This window comes from Leptinotarsa decemlineata, unplaced genomic scaffold (genome assembly GCF_025532065.1).
Source record: "Leptinotarsa decemlineata unplaced genomic scaffold, Ldec_3_MD MMD2_P_RNA_scaffold_9, whole genome shotgun sequence".
NCBI classification, from domain to species: Eukaryota; Metazoa; Arthropoda; class Insecta; order Coleoptera; family Chrysomelidae; genus Leptinotarsa; species Leptinotarsa decemlineata.
Genome location: NW_027412536.1, coordinates 3,020,977 through 3,038,833, shown reverse-complemented (window position 1 = coordinate 3,038,833; position 17,857 = coordinate 3,020,977). Strand labels below are relative to the sequence as shown.

The 17,857-nt window shown below is 33.2% G+C and overlaps 1 protein-coding gene across 3 annotated transcripts in view; it reads left to right on the top strand.

Annotated features, from left to right (window-relative positions):
• The window catches only part of Tdc2 (tyrosine decarboxylase 2), a 79,820-nt gene that overhangs the window by 2,226 nt on the left and 59,737 nt on the right, over positions 1-17,857 (top strand). For all 3 annotated transcript variants that reach the window (XM_074170432.1, XM_074170433.1, XM_074170434.1), the window contains exons 2-6: positions 7,710-8,025; positions 10,604-10,655; positions 10,704-10,774; positions 10,874-11,110; positions 13,874-14,149. In XM_074170432.1, coding sequence (XP_074026533.1) covers positions 7,711-8,025; positions 10,604-10,655; positions 10,704-10,774; positions 10,874-11,110; positions 13,874-14,149 — 951 coding nt within the window. In that variant the 5' untranslated portion in view covers position 7,710. The remainder of the gene's footprint in view (positions 1-7,709; positions 8,026-10,603; positions 10,656-10,703; positions 10,775-10,873; positions 11,111-13,873; positions 14,150-17,857) is intronic.

The window sequence follows — 17,857 nt, the reverse complement described above, 5'->3', positions numbered from 1 at the left end:
TACAAAAAGGGACAATGATTTTTTAACATGCTGTATAATATTGAGGAATGGGTTGTATCAAAATCGATAGCCCCAAACCTCTTTTATGCTTGGTCAGAATTCCGAGGAGTTATTTCTATACATTTCTATGTTAGATATTCAGTTTCCGATTGAACCTAGCATTTTCATAAAAAATCAATGACTGAAGAACGGTTTTAGTTAGGTACATAATACCTTTGACAAAATCATATTTTTTCCTGACCTATTCAAAAGTGTAACGAAACAAAGGTTATTCCATTTAAAAAAACACAACTTCGATATGTCACTTTTTAGAGCCAGCCTGTATACTTATTTTGGAGTATTCTCCAAAATAATTTCCTTTTGCAGCCTTAATCAATATACATATAATGAAATGGAGAAATTTCCGAAAAAAATTAATGATTTGGTTCACAAGGAGCGTATCGTATGGGGTGTACACCCTGTATATAAATATATAAAGGTCACTGCTAAACTGTAAACATTGATGATGGATATGGAGAAGAGGATAATGGAACTTCAAACCCTGGTGTTCACTAAATGAAAATAATACTTTTCGAAACTTTTTTTTCAAATTGCTTTTCAATCAATCTCGTATGTCCGTAAATTATATTCATAACTTCATATATGAAATTCATCCCGCCTCGAGTAAAAGAATTTTTATATTATTGTCATTTGGGGATCCTATTTATTCGAGAGACACATACGTGACATGAATGTAAGGAAAGAATTCCTAGATATATGCGCCACATTGGCAGCTATTTTCATTAAAATGATCCTCCATATTTTCTTTTTCAAAATGAACGGAATATTTCATTCTTTGGTCGAGCGAGAATGTTCATAGAATTTTCTTTCAGAATTTATCCGAAATCATATGTACGAGTATAGTTCATCCCTTAAGTACAGAGGGGCAGCTGGATAGCGTGAGTAGTTCGTTCACACATTCTCTCAGCCGCAAAGTGAACGTTTATTCTATCCCATGTGTTCGATGATCGATGTTCACTGTATATCATTCAACCCGTGTCAGGAATCGCAAGTTAGAAAGTAAGACCTTGTTAATCCTCAGCTTGCACAGGTTTCGAATTTGAGGGTTGACGTTCATAAGGAAGCGGCAGCTGGTTAAATAAAGAAAAAAGATTTTATCAGAACATATTTTTAAACGGTTGCTCAAAAAGGCACCATGGGTTGAGGTGCATGAATAGATTTTTCATTTCATCGATTTTCATTGAAATTGAAAAATTATTGACAGGTTTCGAAAAATATTGCCATTATTAATATTTCTATTCAAATTGTTCTTATCCGCCACTGGTTTTGTATAAACAAGAGATTTGAGATATATTTAAGGATTCAAGTCCAGCTAATTTACGGTAGTAAAGTAGCTGGACAAAACGAATGAAATGAACAGGTTTATGTATCGATTATTCATGATCCATATGATTCACCTAATAATGTAATTAAATTTTATATTAAAATGAGCAGGTTTTTCAAGTGTTTTAGAAAACAATTTATTAAATCCAGTGGCGTCTCGAGTGGGATTTGAACGAATATTTTTGACTTGAAAATGTACGCCACTGACTTTTGTGCAATTTTATTATTTCTTTGGATTGAGCAATTAGAAATACAACTTTTTTGTCACTTGATTTCTTTTCGTATCTTGCTTAGTTTTTAAGAAAAAAAAGTCAATTGCATATTCCTGGACAAGGAATAATATAGGAAATTTAAGCTTATCGCTCACTTGTCCGGCACAGCACGGTACGGCGCTGTCCGTCGCCTGATGGCGACGGGTAGAAGCATCGCCCACTTGTCCAGCGACAACCAGCATACTGAAGGTGCTGTTTGTTCGATTTCAAGGGAAATAGCCACAAAAAGAAATGTCGGTCCATCCCATTAATCAAAAGAGGGTAAACCTGGGAGAGTTTCATCACCTTTTTAATGATCTGAAAGAAGACGAGGACAACTTTTTCCAGTATTTCCGATCGAAGAGCTTGAATGAAGTAGGCGATAAGCTTTAATGTTTCTTTTGGAAATTATTATTTTTACAATTTTTCATTACTAATTATGTAACAATAACAACAAATATTAAATAACATCAACATCTAGACTAACGAATTGCACTAAATTAAGTGTTGGAACTTCGGCTTCAATACAACCGTCTAGCCGCCGCATCATTGAATTTCGCACTCTTCTGAAAATACCTAGCGTATTTTTTATTAATTCACATGAATTAATGATTTCCGTAAATCCTCTTCACTTTGAATAGCAGTTTTGTATACCAACGCTTTTAGGTGTCCCCAGAGAAATCAATCTAAGGGATTCATTTCGAGCGAGCGAGGTGGCCATTAGTGTAGGCTATGCTAATTTTCATCCAAAAACTGCCGTGCCACTACACTAAAGTGTGGTGGAGCACCATCGTGCATGTACCACATACGGAATCTTTCCATGACTGGAATTTCTTCTAAAAGTCGAGGTGAAATAAATTCTAAAAACCTTCGGTATTCTTCTCCATTAGGTCTAGGTGGTAGGAAGTGAGGCTCAATGAGATGGTCACCAACAATTCCAACCCAAATATTAAAAGAAAACTGTTCTTGAAAATTATTTTCTATCAAGGCGTGTCGATTGTTTTCGGCCCAAATGTGATTGTTGTGGAAGTTATAATTGAATTGCGAGAAAAACAAGCTTTATCTGTAAACAATATTCGACTTAGGAAACCTGGATTTCTTCTTATTCTACCGCGTAACCAATTAGAAAAAGCTAGTCTTACAGGCAAATCTCTGGGCAATAGATCTTGCACACGTTGCATGTGATAGGGATATAGCTGCTGGGCTCTTAAAATCTGCCACACTGTGACATGGGTAATATTCAGTTCTTCAGCTATTTTCCGAGTATTGGTATAAGGATTTACTTCATTCTCATTCAAAACAGCTTCTTCAATTTGAACTGTTCGTACCGTTGCAGGCCTCCCAATGACAACCGTCGATTTTTTAAAGCTACCTGTTTCAGAAAGTCGTGCATGGAGACGGAAATCTTTCATGGTAAATGCGTCTTACAGCATTCGAGTTTTCGTGAGCCATTCCATAACAGAAATGCATATCTGCCATTTCACTGTTAGTAAATTGAACCATGTTTTACAAAAATGATTCGAAAAATAACCACTAAACACACTTTTTATAACAATTATAAATTAAAAGCTGATAAAGTTGACAACAACTGTCAAGTTGTTCATTAAATGCTACAATCGTTTTCCAAAGCAACCCTTGATTATTATTTATAGTATTTTTAGAAGAGTGCGAAATTCAATGATGCGGCGGCTAGACGGTTGTATTGAAGCCGAAAGAGGCCATTTCCAACATTTAATTTAGTGCAATTCGTTAGTCTAATTCCCTATATTATTCCTTGTGTGGTCCAGATATATGTTTTTTTTCTTAAAAACTAAGCAAGATACGAAAAAAATCGAGAGAAAAAAAGTTGTATTTCTAATTGCTCAATCCAAATAAATAATGAAAATTACACAAAAGTCAGTGGCGTACATTTTTGAGTCAAAAACATTCGTTCAAATCCCGCTCGAGACGTCACTGGACTTAAAATTGAATCACGTTCGGGCTAAATTAGCTCCTCAATGTTATAAATGTCATTGCCAAATTACAACAAAATTAGGTAAAGGATATTTACGAATACTTAACTTTTTTTTAATTTTTATTTTAACACCCTGTATCTTGAGAAGAAAGGATTTGCGGACCCATGTTTATATGATCATTTCGTCTTAAAATTACCTAAAGAATCGTCTGTTGAATTTATGGTACATACTCAATTAACACCCTGTATGAAGGAAATTATAACTGCCACAGATAATCATTAAACACCGTGTTTTGGCAACTTACAACAAACATGACAGTTTCTTATCCTAATACATATATCTAGCTCTAATCAAAAGTATAATAATATAATATATAACATATCTCCGTTCGAAGTCAATTACTTATATAATTCATAATCTTAAAATTTCGATGGTATTCTAAGCATTCTTCAATATTTTCTAGGGTTGGGTAAAGTACTAGTTGAGGATGATTGTATTTCCGATATCTATCGATGATAGATAATCTCAGTTGATTCTGGCCCAAAGAATTTTCTGTTTGTCCTACCGCTGCAAGTGTATTAGGTATTTGATTTTTTTATTGAGTAGATAACATATAAAGGAAATAATAACATAAACACCGTCTTCTGGTAACTAACAACAAACATGACAGTTCCTAATCTTAAGACATTTATTTAGTTGTCCTCAAAAGTATAATAATATATAACACTAGATAATTCAGTAATCTTTAAATCACATTTATTTGGCCCTTCCTGCCTTCTGATGAAACATTCCTTTCACACACAAGAAGTAGAGTACTTTTTCTCGATGCGCGTTTCGCTAACATAGTTACCTTCATCAGGCGCAATGACTAAACCTAATCCGTATATCTGAATTACATTTCATAATCATTTGGATCAATCTTCACCTTCATTGTTATTGATTCATTTTTGGATTTCTTCACTTTTGAAGGTATCTAACAACCTGCTGTTGTGTACTATCAATTTCGACTATTTTTCTTGTATTTTTTCGTTTTTTTTTCCAAAGTATATTGGGCAACATTGAACTTCGCTGGTTCATGAGACTGAATGAGTTAAAATTTCTCTTTGAAACGAGTCATTATAGTCTGCTTAGTTTTTCCAACATATTTTTTGCCGCAGACCTCACAGTTTGTTTCATAAATCATGCCTTGTTTTTTGTGATGATCAATACTTGTTGAAGTGTTCGAGCAGTTTCCAAGGCTATTGTTTGTTGTTTCAAAAATTTGGTGTATTTTGTTTCATAAACTTTGAGTCGAAGATTCACGAAGAAACTCTATAAAGTTTTGTTCTCGACTGTATTTGAAGCTTACCTATTACTTTCAGCCATGTCCCTCATTTTTTTTGCTAATAGGGAACATTGATCAGCCTATGAACAAGGAAATATATTTCCGCCATTTTTTCTAGTGGAATATTGTGGGAGCTGTCAATGATATATATGAAAGCTTCAGTAATCTTTATACAAAAATTTTACAAATTCTACGCCTTATTAGCATTTCTTATAAATACTCAAAACTGTTTTATCTTTTTTTGTATTCTATCTATATATAAAAAAATCCCTTCATTTGATGAATCAATTAAAATGCGAAGTTTTCTCCGTTTCGTCTGGTTGGAGATATGGTTGGATAGTTCCACCTCTTCGTCATCATAAAATCTGTCTCAATTATTTTTCAATTAAAATAAATTCTCTGATAAACCCATTGTAAAAGCAGGGACGGTTTATTTCATTCCGAGCAATTTCTGCATTTAATAGCCAACGTAATATAACATTAGGTGCATGAACTGGATTTTCGAAGTATTAAAGGTTCGTGATTCTCCATTAACATTAGGAAACAGGAGCCTTGCTAAGAAGAAAACGAAGTAACCAGTTTGTAATAGATGAAGAGACCGACCGATAGAAAAGCGTTATTGTCTAAAATGCTTATATGTAATCGACTGAATATTAATATGTCTCTATATTTGTAGTTTTGTCATGTAAACAACTAACATACAGTGTGGACGTAAATAGTCCTCGCCTCTTTACTTTCGAAAGGGGCAAGATATCAGTCGGTCGGTGGCCAGGCGGTTCGACGCGGGTGCTTTGTTCACTCACTCGAATTGACTGCCGTGTTGGTCGGTGGTTCAAGCCCTAGTCTGTTAAAAGGTAATACCTCGTTAATCCTTAGCCCGCACAAGTTTCGACTTCTGAGGGTTGTCGTTCGTAGGGGTGTGACAACTGGTTAACGGAAAAACAGATTTTAAACAGATTTTTTAAACAGATCACAGTTGGACATAATTTTTAAAAAGGAATCAATTTGAGTATTTTCTAAAAGAAAGCCAGTAGCCTTCTTCAATTAGAGAATTCCTATCAGCCGTTCCGGAGTAATTAGTAGTGTCGAATAAAGATCATAATTTAAAAAAAATCACTGCAGTTGATTCAAAAAAATGTTAGGAAAAATCACCATTCACTTCTTGATTATAATGAAGTCTGATCCCAAATATATTCCCTACATTATGAAATGTACCTATGGTAATTTTACGTTTGTTTAAAGGTGGTTGACAATGTTTTGTGGTGCATTTCATCAGTTCGAACTTTCATTGTCTAATATGATATAAATTGATTAGAAATCCTTGAAAGAATCTGCAAAAGATTAAAAAGATTAGCTGAAAAATGACAAATATATCAAGCAAAAAAACTGAAATTACAAGGAAATAAAATACAAGCAGCAACCAAAAAATAAAAAAATTGAACCACTAACACGAGATGAAAATTAAAAAAAAAATATATTAACAAGGAATGAAAATTAAAAATTGAAAGATTTCAAATGAAGTTACTTCAAGACTTTTCGATTGTTAGTATTCACGATCGTCTTCAGGTGATAACTATTATCACCCGTCGTGAAGTAACTTGGTTTGCAATTTTTTAATTTTCATTTCTTGTTATTGTTTGAAGTTTTTGATTTTTTGGTTATTGCTTGTATTTTATTTAATAGTAACTTCAGTTTTTTTGCCTAATATAATTGTTATATTTCAGCTAATCTTTTTTGATTTTCTACAGATTTTTTCAGGTATTTCAAATCAATTTATATCATACTAGTACTATGTTGCTGTATGGATGCTGTTCCAATGTTTTGACAGAATCAGAATCAACGAACTTAGGCGTGCGGTGTTATAGAACAGTGCTTTCAAAAAATTGTTCTACAGCACCATCTAGTGACGGGTTACAGAAAAATTGATAGCCTGAAAACCTTCTCTATGAAAAATTACTTATACATGTCAAGTTTCATCACGATCGGTTGAGCGATGTAGAAGTTTATTACTTACCAACCAACCAACAAACATCCATTTTTATATATTAGATTAGACAATGGAAGTTCGAACTAATGAAATGCACTTCAAAAGTAATATCATGGAAAATATACATGATATGCAGTACTACTCAACAGAGAACTCCCATTGGATAAGAGAAGTTGATAACCAAAACAGATGGTCGATAAATGTTTGGGAGGCATAATTGGGATCAGGTTATAGGACCATAATTCTTTGATGGGTCTTCGGATGGAGAAATTCATAGAGATTGACCCCTATTTATGGGGATATATGAGAGAAACCAAACGACATCAGGATTTGAGAAGTTTATCGGTCTGTAACAAGAGCAACTTCAATTGAAGTTCGAAGGAAAATTGTTGATCGACTACATTTATTAGTAGCTCAAAATGAAAAATTGTTCGAACATCTACGTCCACGATGAATCATTTTTAGACCTAATCCATGGAAATAGACACCGAGGATCTTCATCAAATAACGGCCGAATCAATCAGAAAAAAAGACAATGTAAAAGTTTTACTTTCATAAACTACACCTTACGATTTGATTATAAAATTACTATCGATCTTCATCAAGTAACGGCCGAATCAATAAAAAAAAGTAGATAAAAGTTTTTAGAGAGGCTTTACTACAAATTCCGCTATATAAATAATAACTGGTTTGCCAACTTCAGACAAACTGTCGAGTACAGTCCATACTATTTTACAACTTTTCATGGCTTCGAACGTAAACATACAAATATTTTAATAACTCACCTATGAAATGTCTGTTTATTCCAGAATGGATCACGATGAGTTCAGGTACCGGGGAAAAGAAATGATAGAATATATCTGTGGTTACATGGAAAACCTAGAGACTAGACGAGTAACACCTAATATAGAACCAGGTTACCTTCGGAAACTTCTACCAGAGGAAGCTCCTGAAAATTCTGAAGACTGGGATAAAATCATGGAAGATGTAGAATCGAAAATCATGCCTGGAGTAACGCACTGGCAACATCCAAGGTTTCATGCATATTTTCCCAGCGGAAATTCCTACCCATCCATTCTTGGGGATATGCTTTCAGCTGGTATTGGATGTATAGGATTTTCTTGGGTGAGTCAATCAGTCAACAGAATGATTTCTCCATTGTTCTATAACTTGTATAAAAATACAGTATCTTGCACTGAAAACGAAATAGGTTGAATGTTTTACAGATACAATTGTTAAGAAAATAGGTAGTGCGAAAACAACAGATTTTTATTTCGAAGTGTTACATTTTTCACGTCAACTATCACACCTCTCTCTTCGCTCATGTGACAGATCATATAAAAAGATAATTGTATAAAGAATTCATACATTTGAGTGAATAAAAAATGGGAAAAACTGGTGTTATATGAATGCAAATGAACTATTCAATAACTTTTCAGAAAAATAATCTGACAATTGATAATTTGATTATAGCAATTTTAAAAAATATCTGTCACAATAGACTGTTTGGCGGAGAATAGGGCAATCAATAAAACTCAAAATTTAAATCACAGCTTTATTAGGGACATAACATACCAGTTCTACATTGAAGAACTATAATAATGTTTTGAATTTATTGGAGCCTCTGGAGACACCCTAGATTTTTTTCAATTTTCAAAATGACATTTTATGTTATGAAAAAATCATTTCTTTTGATAAACTCTCTTTAGCGGCAGCGCGCGCATGCCGTAACAGCCGCGCGGGACCCTATTTTCAACGTCAAATTAAAATTATAAATAATGGAGATAGAGTTTCGGGAGTCGGGATTTTTTTATTGGAAATTTCCTCCTCTTCAACGAGCTCTTTTCAAAATTGCTTGAATATTATTATTTTTGAGTTATTAAGGAAAAACTAAATACCATTTTTTTAAAATCTTATTTTGTTAATAACAATTGCAATTTTTTACCTGCACCAAAATCCTTCAAAAACATTTTTCTAAAGGTGATTCCGAATCGCTCATATTTTTAGGACCTTTATCTCTATTTTTCATGTTTTTGAACTTGTTGATTAAACTATAATTATTGGTTCGTAATTCAACTTAGATGCTATGATCGCCCCAATGGACAAAACTGTCAAAGCTGAAAGTCTTTTTCGGCCCATTGTATCTCTTAAATTATTTCTTAGTAGTTTTAATATGGAAAAGCTCCTTTCAGTGGAAGCAGTACAGATATTGTTAATACCTGTAAGTGTGACAATGTAAACATTCGGCTAAATTTCTCTCAAATCGTTCTCTTTAATGTATTGGAGCAGATATTTCACGTCTTTAACGGAGTTTGATAAATTTGGAATCATATTTTGTAGTTCTCCATATAGCACGTAAGGTTTGAAGTATTTGCTCTTTCGTTTTTTCAACTAGTTTGAGTCATAAAGAAAACCAAAATTTTCAATGTGTTGATTTAAAGACATGAATCTTGAATCCATATTGCTTATCACAGAGAATGAATCCATGATATTACAAAAAATGGTTTCAAACCGGGTTTTGTCAGACGGTATAGGTTGATCGCTGCCTTCATAATCAAACATCCTTTTCTTTTTGGCTATCCTTCTATTATTAAAATCTTTTGGCAAATCATAACTGATTTTCTCAATAAACCGACGAGCAACAGACAAGAATTTTTCCAATCCAGTTTGTCAATATTCTTTGATCTAGTCACAAAATGTACGCAAAGAGTGATTCTTGAAAAGATTGTCATAATTTGCTCATGGCATTAACATGAGTTAGTAAGGATAATATAATATAGTTCATCAAAAAAGAATTATATTTACGAATTTTTAAGTCATTTTCTTTCGTGCGCCGAAGAGTGGAAAATCTTCCGGTTATTTTATAATGTATAAATTATAAAAAAAAATTATAACGTGTACTTTTGGATTTTTCTAAATTCATTTTCAGCTTTGGGGCCCAAGGATCTTCGCACTGCAAGGCCTTGGGCGGCCACACCGTTCACACCTTACTCCTCAATTATTAAAAAAAAATTGTTAATCATTGGTTATGTATATACTGTAAACAGTATAGTAAACAGAGCTGTATACAGTGTAAGTATCCGAGCTCAGTGTGACGAGAGAGATAGCGTAACGTCGAATCAGAGGGAAGAGAATCACACAGTCGCTTGCGCATCACGCCAGCAATCGGTTTTACGTGCGGCTTTAGATATTTCACAACAAAAACGAACATATCTTTCATTGCAAATTCATTGAGAACAGTGATATAGATATACAATATCTAGATCAAAAAGTGAATTATGATAATAATGAATGCAATAAGTGTGCAATGAGAATATAATAAATCGAGAGTATGGAAAACATCATGCCATCAAAGAATTCAATGATCAGAACAACCATTTCAACTAAATGATCTGTATAGAATATAAGGAGTTTGAAGAGAAGGTCCCAATGTTTTATCGGTTTATCTTCCTCTTTTCGAACAATATTCGCCTCGCTGGGAGGTAAAAACTCCATGCTGAATATTGTCCTACTCTGATTGTTGAGGAAGACTACATCAAGCTTATTCTGTTGTAAAAACCTAAGGATCTAGAATGAATGGTGAATGTTGTATGCACTCAGTTTTTCCAATAATCTCCATACTGTAATTCGTTTACATTTATAATACATTTTTTCGGTGCTAATAATTTCCTGTAAATTCCATAATGAATTTATTCATTTTCAGGCATCTAGCCCCGCTTTAACAGAACTGGAGACTATTGTTCTGGACTGGCTAGGTAAAATTTCATGAAAGTTGAAACATTTTAGAAATACTTATTTTTCAGGAAAGGCCATTGGATTGCCTGATCAATTTTTAGCGTTCACAGAAGGAAGTAGAGGAGGTGGAGTTATACAGGTAAATTTGGAGATATTTCCTTCATGGTTAGAACGGTATTAAAAGTCATGTTCTCTGTGAAAACTTCGACTTTTCCAATTTTCTTAAGCACATTTTCAGACATCGGCAAGTGAATGTGTACTGGTATCGATGTTGGCAGCCCGAGCTCAAGCTTTGAAAAGGCTGAAACAGCAACATCCTTTTGTTGAAGAAGGTCTGCTTCTCTCGAAACTAATGGCATATTGTTCTCGGGAAGCTCATTCTTGCGTAGAAAAGGCAGCCATGATATGTTTCGTGAAACTCAGGATATTAGAACCCGATGAAAAGTCATCTTTGAGAGGAAAAACATTAATGTTGGTAAGATAAATATTTCGATTGAAAACAACCAGATTATTTGAAATTCATGGAATTTGATTGAAACCGTCAATATCCGGTTCAATTAGAATATGTTATTTGGTTCAGTATTTCCTAACTCAATCCTCATCATTCTCGTAACAATATATAGAGTGGACAAACGAAAAATATTCATAATCAGTATCTGGAACTGCGTCAACACTTCAGGAAACCGTAAGGAACCGTTAATTTTTGATTAGTGACCCTGTATTCCGGTATTTTTGACTACTCATTTCTACTGCCCAATCGAGAGTGATAATCTGGCCAAAATTTTTGAAAGGATCAAGAAAACGCCTTTGTGAAACTTTTGAAATTTCATCAACAGTATTCTTTGAATTCTAAATTATCGTAAAATACATTTGGAAATTTGACTTTGTTAAGGTTCCTACTCACGACTCAGTGGATCAAATATTTATGTCTGCGGTTAGTCGTATTTCGGGAAATGAGAGTATTCATATCCTAAAAATAGGTTTTTCAATTGCATATCGAATGCGTTTTTCCAACACTTTTCCCCTTATACCGGAAGTTGGTACCAACTTCCTCAATTCAAATGTAATACCCTGTATATTTTCACGTTCATGGAATACACCTTATATCAGAGATATGTTCATTCATTTCCACAAAAAAATTTGGATTTCGGCTCTCGAGAGATTTCCCCATAAGATTCAAAAGTTTTATAGAATAAATATATTTTGAAAATGGTCTAATAAACCGGAACCGGTCGAAACAAATAATAATCTTAATAGAAATTAGACAAAAGTTATTTGATATCTTGTACATTCAATATGAATTTCAACAAAATAAATAGGTCATCAATCGAACAAGTTTGATAGGATACATAAATAAGCTATTATCATAGCTTCATTCTATCGTCTTGTAGGATAGTTTTTTATGGAAATTCTTTAAAGATACCGAGTGTGTCCTATGGATTTCACTTTTTAGAAAACTAAAGTAAAACGAATCAAGAAGTGATCAATCTGGTGACCGTGGATGCCATTCAGTGCTGCCTCTTCTTACAATCAATACATTGACAAACAGTTAATGCATAATATGAATGATTACTGTTCTGTAGATTCAATAAGTAATACTTATCATTTAAAATACTGACACTGGCGAAATGTTAAAATTCAAGCACTCAAATTCAAGCAGCAACTTGAAATTCACAATATAATTTACTCAAAGACCCATATTTTAATCTTCGAATTCAGAACTATTGAAGCTAATGCCTGAATTTTTCGTTTGAATGAATTCAAATTGAATTCTTCCAATTATCAATCTCGATTTATATTCATTACAAGTGAACAAAAAGTTTGATTTTTTCTGTAGTTATGTCTAGGTGAATCTATTAACAAAATTTCATAATTTTTTCTAATTCATCTACAACAATTCTTGAATATAACATGTAGAAACATTTCAAACTGGAAAGTTTGAAAATCATAAAATACAGTTTCAATTTTGTTCCTGATCAATGAAATGTTTCAAAAACTAAGTCACTTCATATTTTACAATTATTTGAAATATGTATGTCTCATTTACCGGGATCAGTCAAAATTGATTTCATTGTTAGTCAAGGAAGGTTCAAGGTAAAATAAGAATGAAATATCGTTTCCATATGAATAATAATCTCGATAGATTGATAAATTCAATTTGTTTTGTTCTCTTGTTTTTGTATATCTGAGGCATTAGGTAACATGGAATTGCGTCATTTCGAAATTATTATAATGAAAAAATGAAAAAAGAATAATGAATTCTTCGAAAAATATTAGGAAACACATGAAGATATATAATCGACAATGTAATCTGAAACGATGAAGCCAGTTTTAAATTATTACTAGACTCAACGAAGTCTATTCCTCCGAAATTCCCAGAAACAGCTCCAATTTTGATTTCTTTTTATTAAAGGAAATTAGAAACATTTTGAAGCAGGCATAAAACTATTCATATTGTTTAACGAATATTTATGATATTTATTAAAAAAATTTTGTTTAGCGTGATTTTTTCAATAAACTTATTTGTATAATCATTAATATAACAAAAGTATATTGAATATTCATATAATAACTTTGGCACTTACATTTAACTTGTTTTGGATAGATATTAACTTTCATGATGTAATTCAAATTGAAAGGGGGGATGAATTTTTTGGAAAAGGAAAGTTTTCGTTTTCAACATCTCCATCTTCATGAAAAAATCTTTCATGTGATATACATTTATTCCCAAATATAGATAGCATTTGAATTTGAAGTATCAATTTTACATTGTCAAGCAGGGCCACTTTAAAGCTCTGTGAATGGAAGGCTGAAACTTATAGGATCTTTTCATCAAGAGTGCCGTAGGCTGATAGTTTTCGGCAAAGTGATCCAACTGTGGTGACAATGAAACTATTAGTTTCATGACAGATGGCTGCGTCGTCGTGCTTTTAAAGTCAAATGATTTTTGAAGATCTTAAAATCCTTTTATACTCTGATATTGAAACTATTCCAATAATTACCGCACTATATTTTCATTCATCGAAATCTTTCAGTTTTAGTTTACTTTCTTTATTGTTTTAGTAACGAGTGGCCCGCCGAAACTCTAAGATTAATATTTATCCTTCCCTATTCCACATACCTTCTGTTAATCAACAGCCGTGAAATCAAATAGAAAAAGTCGATATAAAACTAATTATTTTTCTGTAGCAATATTCAGTGGTATCGGATGTTATTTTTCACAGATATACTTTTTTAGGCTATGGAAGAAGATGAAACAATGGGCTTGATTCCATTCTTTGTGTCAACAACCTTGGGAACAACAGCTTGTTGTGCCTTTGATAATCTTCCAGAAATAGGACAAGTTTGCAGAAAATTTCCTTGTGTATGGTTGCATGTTGATGGGGCTTATGCTGGTAATGCTTTCATCTGCCCAGAGTTGAAATATCTTCTTGCTGGAATAGAATATGCTGATTCTTTCAATACAAATCCAAACAAATGGCTGCTAACGAACTTTGATTGTTCCACGTATTGGGTGAGTAATCGTTAAATATTTTCGATAATTTACATATATCTAATGACAATTTTGTTTCTTAACTTTCTACTTGAAAAACAATAATATATATATATATATATATATATATATATATATATATATATATATATATATATTTATATATATATATATATATATATATATAATCATTGGTGGGTAGATTATATTCCAATTGAAAAGATACATCAGATGTTGTTGAAAAAAGTTGAAAGAAACTGAGCATTGATTTTACATATTTGTACTATAATATCCATCAGAAATAGGTATTTCGACTTTATCCAGGAGAGATAAAAACATATTAAAAAAATAAATATTTCGATATTTGATTTTTTATTGTCGATATGCCAAAAAGAATACGAAACACAAGACAAAATTACCGTCTCTGTCGATGAATTCTGCATTCATTTCCTTTTCATTTGATGTGCTGCAAGTTGAGATTTAACTATCATTAACGAAGATGTGACTTAGTGCGTTCCTGACATGTTGCGCCATCTTTTTTTTCTTTCTCGATACATTCTGCATTCGTTTTCCTTTCATTTGATGTGTTGTACGCGATGATCCGATCATTATTAGCGAATATATACCTCAGTGCCCTTCTGACAGTTGCGCCATTTTTCTTTGTGATAATTCACACTTTGAAGTGTTAAACAGTTATATTCTTTCCTGAATCTGATTCGTCATTATTATTAATATATCATTTTTGCGCTTCCAATTTTTATTGGGTCGTATTCCTAACTCTTCATGCTTAATTTTGAAACCAGCAACGCTACATCGCCCCATAAACAACGATTTATTTTACAACCGGCAACACCGAACCTGCCATGCTGGCATTGAATGAGTCAATATGGGTCCCGACAAAACAATCGCTATAAATACCAACAATTCGCAATCATATCCAATATCTTACATTAGGGTGCCCGATGGGTGAGACGGAGTACTAAGGGGGCCGAGAGGTGAGGCGGAGTACTAAGGGGTCTAGGGGCGGAGTCCAACGCTCTTTGAATCTCTCCGATACTCATTCTATTCTGCATCGATTACGTCACACGCTTCTTCCACTCCTGTTTGACTTAAAAATTGCAGAAAGTATAGCTCCATAAGAAAATACATGGGATTTTGGGCTCTTACCGGTGTTGTTCATCTACTGATTTGGATTTCCCGCTGTATGCGCGGTAGCTTCTGATTGGTCGATAGGGTAATGACGAAAAATGGAGGAGTGGGAACGACTACGCCACACCTAGCTCGAGTAGGGTTTCCACAAGGTTCCGATCGGAGGTCCAAAAAGGTGTTTTTCCATAAGGTATGAGCTAGAACTGTTAAAATAATAAGCTGATATAATAATTTCTGAATCATTATATTGTCGCCAACTATTGAGTGTAGTTCGAATATATGTGTCTTATTTTAGTTTTGTGTTAAACAGTTGGCAAAAATGTATGGTTGGTACTAGTAGTTGAATGACAAAATAAAACAAAGTATAGTCCGTTCATAATTTGTCGATAGCACAAAATGAGGGCCCAAGTCATAAAACGGTCGTAAAACTCGTAAAATCATAGGAACACCTGAGGTGTTCATTCATTAAATATAAAGCTTCAGTTTATATTCGAAACTTGCCTTGAAAGGGTGAAGTTGTTACGAACGAAAATAATTTTTGGTTTAGTACATTTTTTAATCGCATTTAATTTACGGCTCGTTGGTGTTTCGGCGTCTACGGCAGTAATTAACGTCTCTAATATTTATTTTGCGAATTTTGTGCAGTGCGTGAGTAACTTTTTTTCATATTCCTACAAACATATACGTACCTTTCGTTCCTGCTTGTTTTGTTTGATTGCTTGCGATGGCTTCGTCATCATCATCAACATCATCAAGTTTTACACCGGTACTGTTGCGTACAGTCAGTAAGTCTGTCTATTCACCAAGAGAGGAGACTATTGTTTTGAACGTTCACGATGCTCTGGTTTCTCAGAATCCCACAAACACTGTTCAGAACATAATCAAGAGTTGTGCCAACATGACGGGCGTAGGGGAGTCAACAATATATAGGTTCCTATCAGAAAGAAAAAAAAAAGGTATAGCTAACCCAAATACAAACGAATACTTAAAGAGGGGGAGAAAACCTATTGAAATTGATGAATTTGCCAAAAATGGTATTCGAAGGAAAATTCACGAATTTTTTTACAAAAAAGAAATACCCAACTTAAACAAAAGACTATCTCGAGGAGATGACAGCTGATGTTTTCGAAGAGTATTTTGAGCAGATGATTGAACATATACCACCAAACTCAATTATAGTATTAGATAATGCACCTTATCATTCACGACTAGTTGAAAGACTTCCAACGACTGCGTGGAAGAAACAGGATATCATTGACTGGCTGCGGAATAAGTCCCTGCCTTACGAAGATGGAATGGTTAAAGCAGAACTTTTAAAAATTGCCCGGCAACACAAATCTAAGTTCAAGAAATACGTAGTTGACAAAATGGCGGAAAGACGAAACATCACAGTCCTTAGACTTCCATCCTACCACTGCGAATTAAATCCAATTGAACTCATTTGGGCACTGAAAAGCTATGTGGCTAAAAAAAATACGTCATATAAAATACAAGCTGTACGTGAATTGTTATATGAGTCTTCACAACATATTACAGAACAAAATTGGCGAGATGCAGAAAGACATGCAATAGAAGAAGAACAAAAAATGTGGGATCTTGACAATATAATTGATGCGACTGTAGAGACACAACCGCTAATTATTAACCTGCAAGACGACTCGGATTCCGAAGATGATCCTGTTTATTTTGAATTTGAATAGTTTTGTAAGTAATCGTAGTTTATATCATTTAAAAATAGGTATTAATTAAATAAATGTATCTTTTACAAATTGCAAGTTTTGTAAGTAATCGTAGTTTATATCATTTAAAAATAGGTATTAATTAAATAAATGTATCTTTTACAAATTGCAAGTAACTTATTATTTTTGAATAAAATAAAGAATTTTTTTTTAAGTAAAAATACAGTTTACAGTACCTACAGTTTAAGTATATTAATATATTTATTTATGTAAAGTAACTAATGTTTTAATCATATACTCTACGACACTGGTCACTCATTTCCACTCAAAATACCTACATAATCGGATTAAAAGTTTCATAGCTGTATTGTATTTCTTCAGATACAAGGTGGGTTAGTCGAAAATATCTTAAACTGCCAGTTTTAGTTTGGTTTTTGTTATTATATCATATTAGCTGTCCTCTCTGTATTTCAGTTCTCTAATGAGGGTCAAACTTGCAGTGAGCTATCAACAAATTATGAACGGACTATAGTTGATGGTTGCTTCGCAGTATTTTTTATTTTATCCAAAAATAGTAAAAACAGAATAAAAGCAAAATAGTAAAATCTATCAGGTTATGGGACCAGATGCTCCAGAACTAAAACGTGGAAGCGATCTGAAAAACTAAAACGTAAATAGACGAAAAAGTAAGAACCATAATATCGAAAAATGGCCGCCAACAACACGACAATGAAAGAATCGTTATCGGTTGAAAAACTGAGTGATGGTGAATCATTTCAATTATGGAAATTCCAAACTACAGTAATCTTCAAGTCACAAGGCATTTGGGAAATAGTTAATGGAGAATTATTGGCAGAAAATATTACCGATGCAGAGAAAAAAGCTGATTGGATGAAAGAGG